Raw genomic sequence first — 7,556 nt, forward strand, 5'->3', positions numbered from 1 at the left:
CATGTGGACCTGGTATCAACAATGACAACATTAAATATGGTTGTTTCATACACATCCAAGGCGGTAAATTATAAGGTATCAAAATCACTGGCCATGTACTATGAGTGGAGCTCATACTTTTGAATGGATTAAATCCATCGGAAGCCAACCCCAACCTAACATTACGAGGATCCTTAGAAAAATCTGTATGCTGATAATCGAAAGTTTTCCAAGCTGGGGAATCAGCAGGGTGTCTCATATAACCATCCTTAGTACGACCCTCTGAGTGCCATCTCATATGCTTTGCAGTTTTAGATGACATAAATAAACGCTGCAACCTGGGTTTTAGTGGAAAATGCCATAAAACCTTACGTGCGACTTTTCTTTTCTCACCGGTTGGATCATTTTCTGATGCTTCCCATCTAAGTTCTTTGCATGTTTCACAACAAGTTCTTTTTGCATTTACCCCCCAATACAAAGTGCAATCATTAGGACAAGCATCATACTTTTCATATCCAAGTCCTAATTCTTTCATTAATTTTTCGGACTCATAGTAAGATTTAGGCAATTTTTCCATGGCTTCAGGAAATGCTTCTATCAACAAATCAAGAAGCATATCAAAGATTTTGTTGCTCCATTTACCCAGACACTTCAAGTGAAGCAAGCGAATTATGAACGAAAGCTTGGAAAACTTTTTACAACCAGGGTAGAGTTCTTGTTGAGATCGTCAATTAACTTATAAAACTTTTCAGCAACTGAATTAGGTAGTTCCTGATTAGATTTGAATGTACCAGCCATAGCAGGATCTTGTTGAGGTATTCCTAAGGCTTCATGAACTAGACCATTCATGTCATCACCTATATCAGATACGTTATGAGGAACATTGTCTGAGGTCTATATCGGTGCAGAAGAGTATACAAATTCCCCGTGAGCTACCCACTGTGTGTATCCCTTAAGAAATCCAAACACCTTCAAATGAATTTTTGCATCTGCCCTAGACACACATACTCCACATTTACATTCTGAACATGGACAAGCAATCATTCCATTCCCATGACTTGAATGCTTAAAGGCATAGTTTAAGAATAATTCCAAACCCTTTTCAAATTCACCACTTCTTCTATCTTTCCACATCCAACTCTTATCCATATTATTAGAGTTATCAAATATTTACTCATCAAACAACATAAAGGAGTGTTAATGAGTGAGTACCTGAAATAATGCATTTTATATGAGATAATAGCTAAAATAACCAATAATTTTGTAATTTATTGCAAGATAGATTAAATTAGACTAAAATACTCAATTTCATATCAGCAAACCTTTATAATGTATGAACACTTTTAATAGCAAAATTCAAAAATAAATTACCAACTGCTATATTCAAAAGAAAATTAGAACAAGACTAATCAGGCATGTGAACGTATAAAATTAGACCAATAAAGTAATGTACCTGCTCAAGAGTGCCAAAGTCTAATACTTTTCCTCCGTCAAATACTTACCAGCAAATATAAACCTGTCCAAAATAAAGTAAAAGCAACTAGCTTGAATAAATTTTAAAACAGGACCTATTGCATTTTTTCACCAATTGCTTAAGCTTTCAACAAATTATAACAGAGGTCTTAATTACGGTTTAGAAAAGAGGAACCGGACACAAAGAGAAACCGGACACAAACACACGGCTAACAACTCTGCTTATGAATCTACAAACTATTATTGTTTCGTCTTATTACACGGATGGCTGTTTGATAAAAATACAAAAAATAGCTTAATCTTGATGTTAGACATGAACTTAATTAGCTTCCTGTCCTTATCAAATAACCATATATGCTGATAAAAAAAAAACTAAAGAAATTTTGTGTGAGGAAAAAAATGTATCCGTTATAGAGTTCCAGAATATATTAAATTGTTACAGATCCATCAAATAATTGCAATTGATAGAAACATCTCTGTAGGTATGGACCATCCTACTTAGAATGGATTTTTTTGGGCACTAATTTGAAATTTAAACCATCACATAATGTTTAGAGTGTTTAAAGAATTAGTTGCACAGTCATTCCTGAATGTTGTGGAATTTACACCACCATTTTTACAGTTTGACGAAGATATACTGCACAGTTTTTTCAAGAGGAAGCAACTTTTCCCGCGGAGTCCAAATTTGCAGCTCATGTACCATAGAATTACAAGTATAGCTGGCCCTTACAGAATCCAAAGGTTACTTTTTATTTTTCGATCAGATGGCAATGTTAATTACACAACACTTGATAGTCAAGTTTTAATTATAAAAAAGGACAACTGCCCTAAAATCCTTCCATGCAAATTCATTGAGGAAACAAGACTCCCACTTTATATCATTGATAACTAGCTTGATGGCAAACTTTGCTAGCTTATGACGAACTTCATTTCCTGATCTAAACTTGCTAGCTTATGACAAATTTTATGTTCTTACAAGAATTTTCAAAATTCATTTCAAAACAATGCTCTAAAAATGCTATTTGTTGGATACTTGCCATTCATTTCATTTGATTGGTTCCAGCTGGGATATATCGTATAGTATCATCTGGGCAGGCTCGACTAGCTAGCTAGCTAGTTATACATATTGATGATGATCTGTCGCAGACCATCTGGAAAATGACTTGCATCAAATTATTTTCCTCTGCTAAATTGTTTTTAATACACATTTTTTGGTTCCCTAATCCACAGGATACCCGTAGGACATATGCCGTTGTCACTCTCCAGAATATTGTGATCAATAATAATAGGGCGAGAGGGAAGAGGAGGGGAAGGAGATCTAGCTAGCAAAGAGGAATACTGATTATAGTATTCTTGAAATATGATCATTTTCAATTGGCCTTTCTGCTGCATATTCGGTTGGCCGAAATTTTATTCCTCATCAATGCATTTTGTTCATCATATTTTACGGACACCTGACTCTCTCTATATTCAATTATATATACTTGTTCAATGATGAGCCAACACTTCCAGAATCTTGTGACATGACTCGATTCAATTCCAGGAACCCGCATTTGCATGAGAAAAAAGAAATCCTAATAAAAATAAAGTCAAATATAACACAACATCCAAACTGGCACTTTTAAGTTTTAACAGCGGGAATAACTTATTGTAGAGCAGGACCCAAATTTAACCAAAAAAAAAAAAGGAGAGCTGTACCATATCTCATATGCAAATGGAAATATCATGTAAGTGGAACACAAATTCAAAACAAGCCGATTTGCATTGAAGATTCCCAAAATCAATAATTTTAGAATTAATGAGTATATAAACATACCTCTGATTTCAAACACAATAGAGTGAGTGATGATAGTCCTACAATCCTTCAATCGACACAACATGCAATCAACAAAATTAGGAGCAACTTCATGAGATTGAGTTAGGATCCACCATAATCAACATGAATTTGAGAAATCAAAAGAAAAGAGATTGGAAGGATAGAGAGCTAGTGAGAGCCGGCAATGATTTTTGGGAAAATTTGAGGGTAGAGGACCGAGAGAGAGAGAGAGTGAGGGAAAGAGATGGGTCAATCAAAAATGAAAGTTTTGGAGATGGTAGATTGGTAGAGGACCGAGAGGGAGAGTGAGGGAGAAAGATGGGCATTTGTGATTTGGGATTTGGGGATTTGGGATTTGGGGACAATTTTGCCGGTACTCTAGCTTAGGCGCCAATTTGGGGCATTTTTCAGTTTTTTCATGAAACAATTTGCCGCTTCTTTTCATGGACAATTTGGGATTGTTTTTCCTTCTAATAGTTGTTGAGGCACATCTCTAAAATGCCTTTACAAATTTTTTCTTTATATTCTTTTATTTTCAGTTTTTCTTATAAGATTTGTCCTTTAAACATTGTCTTTTTTTATTTAATTAATAAGTGTTAATATAACAAAAACTACCTAATGCCTTAATAAGTGTTTATTTGAGGCATTTACTTCATAGTGCCCTAACAAGTATGCCATAATAGGGAAATTTTCTTGTGGTGATCAGATATTCGTCTGCAATGCCCTCTGATCTCTTTCCTTCAATTTTTTCCACAAACCCTTCTGCAATCCAGAGACGCATCAAATTCTCGGCACTAATTTTTTCATCTTCTCGAAATGCAGCAAAATACAGCAGGCATGCCTTCAAGTGATATGGTAAATGCTCATAACTGAGCTCCAACGACTTCTTGCACTGGTCTGTACCAGACACCATGGTTAAAGTTAAACTTTTAGCAAATTTTTCCCAAACCCAAATATCATGCTCTATAGTTGCTAGGACCCCAGCTACAACAACGAGTGCAAGTGGCAATCCCCTGCACTTTTCGGCAATCTCCATTCCCAACCCATGCAATGCTTGAGGACAATCTTCTTTTCCAAATACCTTCTTCTGCAGTAATTCAAAACTTTCTTTCTCACCGAGCGGGCGAAGATAGTGAGGTTTCCCCCCATATTCAACCTGTGAAGCCACATTAGAAGATCGGCTCGTGAAGATGATTTTACTTCCTTTCTTGTCATCCGGGAATGAAATTCTCAGCTCATTCCATACCTTAATGTCCCAGACATCATCAAAAACAACAAGATACCGATTCTCCTTTAGCTTTTTGTAGAGCTTTTCAAGCAGCGCATGTTCATCCAGATTTTGAAACTCATCATCCATCCTGGAATGTTTGCCTTCAGAGCACAAAATTTGAAGTAACACATTTTTCATGTTATAGGCTTGAGAAACAGTACACCAAAGACGAATGTGGAAGTTACAGATTACTGAACTATCATTGTAAACTTTTTGGGCTAAAGTTGTCTTACCAAGCCCAGCCATTCCCACAATGGGAACAATTTCCACATGTTCTGGTCCCCATATAAGTCGTTCAATTACTTCTCCTGCCTCATCATCAAGACCAACCATGACTTCATGGGCTATTGGCATTTTACCTTTTGATAGCATGTGGCTGGAAGTCTTGCTAACTTCTGGCGCTCTTAAGCTATGAAAGGAAGGAAGACTTTCAATAATGCTTGAGCCACTGATCTGATCCTTAAAATGCTTGATATGGATGTTGGTATTAGCCAGCATATCATAACAGTCAAGGGCCTCTGTGGATTCTGAGAATCTAACTTCTCCTTCCTTCACTCTGTTTAGAGAGGGCGAGCAAATTATAATGCCTGCCTCACTAAGAAGAGCACCAATTTTTTCGTTTTGCTCATCCATCTTCTCCTGCAGCTCCCTTAAAATGCTTCTCAAAAACCTCAGTCCTGCATAGAGTATTCGCATTTCATCTTTCATAGAATCCACAAAGCTAGAGCTGCAGCATAACAGCTCCCAGAGACAACTTATCAGAGAATCATTGAAGTTGTTCAATATCTGCTTATCCATCATTCTATCATGCAATGATTTTGAGGACCTTGTAGCTCTAAGAACTTCCATGTGAATCCCAAAGACTTGAAAATCAACAGCTGTGATTTTCTGTTGTTGCTCATATATCATGGAGCAGAACTCAGGATTGTGCCATTCCTCATCATCCCAAAAAGAACACATGTAAGAGAGGCGTGCTGCGTTCAAAGCCATCACTTCAAAGTTAGCCAATAGCAAAGCAGGAATATCTGCAGTTCCTCGCAATTTGGCAAAGGGTATGAAGCTTTTCAAGAATGTTAGCTTTTCTTCAAGGGCTTGGAATTGAGCAATAACTTGGGGATCCATATCAAAAATACACAAATCGCTAGTTGTTAAATCCGCTAGATTTTGTAGAATAAGGTCGATAAATTCCATTAGTTCATCAGCTGGCATGCAAGAATTTGATTCCAATGATCTGCTGCTCGCCAAAGTAAAGTAAACTTGGATGATTTCTTGCTTAAATGATTTGATTTGTTTCAACAATTTGGGGAACACTTCATTGCCAACATAACGTACGTCACGTGCATCAGATTTCAACACAAGGAAAAGAGAGTGAACGGTATCTTCAATGCAAGATAAGAAAGATGGAAGACTCACCTTCTTCACTACATTATCAGATTCCAAGTACAAATCATTGCAGTGGCTCCACTTTCTTGCACACATAACAAATGTTTTGAGAAATTTCATGCGTTTGATTGCATCACGAACACGATCAAGTAAGACCCGATCATGGTAAGGATCATCCCGGCTTCGGAAGCTGTTCAGGAGCAACTCTAGATCAAGTAAGACCCGATCGATGCTGCAAGTGGAGACCATCTCCATCTCTTATGCAGGGATTTTGGTCTCAAATTTTAAGAGAGAAGCAAATCTCACTAATTGCAGAGCCAGCAAGTATTTCTTTCCTGAGAATTACTTCTTTGCTTTTCTTCTTCTGAAGAGTATTGAGACAATCAATTATTGGCAACAAGGTGGAATCGGCATCGAGGTGGACCCCAGACACTGATACTACTACAACTAGGGAGTTGGGCATCTGAGGATTTAAAAGATACTACAATTTTGTCATTTTAGCAAAAGTTAGTGTGAAAATAAATCGTGGGTCATTAGCAATATTATTTGCTCATGTCTAATTACAAAAGGAAGTTGATAAAATTAGTTGACTCTGTTGTCAACATTTTAATGGGGAAATTTGGTATGGCAATCTCTCATGATTACAGAGAAATGCATTATTGGAACATTTTCTAATGTTGTCTAAATCCGCTAGATTTTGTAGAATGCGGTCTATAAATTCCATTAGTTCATCAACTGGCATGCAAGAATTTGATTCCAATGATCTGCTACTTGCCAAAGTAAAGTAAACTTGCACACATAACAAATGTTCTGAGAAATGTTATAACGAGAGAGAGCGGTCAAAAAAAGATGTGTAACTAAACCCACACTAGTTGCTCATCCCTTCCATCACACCCCTATATATATATATATATATATATATATATATATATATATATATATATATATATATATAGTGTCAAAATGACATACGTTGTCCTGCGTGGTGAAATCTTCAAGCTAACTCTCTAATTTTCTTTCTCGAGCAAACCTCTAAATTTGATCACTTTCTCTTCTAATGTTCTCGTGTTAATAATCATGACCATTGATCTGGGAGATTAATAACCATGACCAACAAAGTAAAGAGTCCGAGAAAAAAAAATTGAGGCTTCTTCAACCCTCGAGATTGTGGAAATAGAAAATTTGGGATTTCAACAATTACCAGTATCATAATAAATACGCATTATCATAATAAATATAAACGCTAAGATAATAAATATAAACAGTAAAACGATAATGTACAAAATTAATGTTACCGGAGTGCATTAGTGTTACCAATATACAATCGTCAAAGAAAATGACTAAGGAAGTAGATGAGGAATTATGAGAGTTAGCACGGCGGCTAATCAATGCGGATTTCAGTATAGAATCAGGAAACTTAAAAACGAAATGTAATTGTTTAAGGATGCAGAAATGTATAGTCCTGCATGGGCTAGTTTTGTGCTTAAACAGATGTCTAGCTGTTCAGGAAAGGTGATTGGTTCGTGTTTATATGCTAGAATATAAGTGCGGGAAAGATATTTGTCATGTTTTATATATACGCTTCAGCAGAAAGTTTTGTTGGAGCTTAGTATAGCAATATTTTTTTTTAAAGCT

The 7,556-nt window shown here is 36.3% G+C and overlaps 1 protein-coding gene across 1 annotated transcript; it reads right to left on the reverse strand.

The window, feature by feature from the left end:
• Positions 1 to 3,920: 3,920 nt before the first annotated feature.
• Positions 3,921 to 6,283, reverse strand: LOC140038374 (uncharacterized). Its single transcript, XM_072083711.1, has one exon. The coding sequence runs from the start codon at positions 6,174 to 6,176 to the stop codon at positions 3,921 to 3,923; it is 2,256 nt and encodes a 751-aa protein (XP_071939812.1). The 5' UTR covers positions 6,177 to 6,283.
• Between the last annotated feature and the right edge of the window lie 1,273 nt (positions 6,284 to 7,556).

Source organism: Coffea arabica, chromosome 3e (genome assembly GCF_036785885.1).
Source record: "Coffea arabica cultivar ET-39 chromosome 3e, Coffea Arabica ET-39 HiFi, whole genome shotgun sequence".
NCBI lineage: Eukaryota > Viridiplantae > Streptophyta > Magnoliopsida > Gentianales > Rubiaceae > Coffea > Coffea arabica.

What these genes read in the sequence shown, in the direction of transcription:
- LOC140038374 (XM_072083711.1), bottom strand. Translation starts at nt 6,176, where the DNA reads ATGGAGATGGTCTCCACTTGCAGCATCGATCGGGTCTTACTTGATCTA.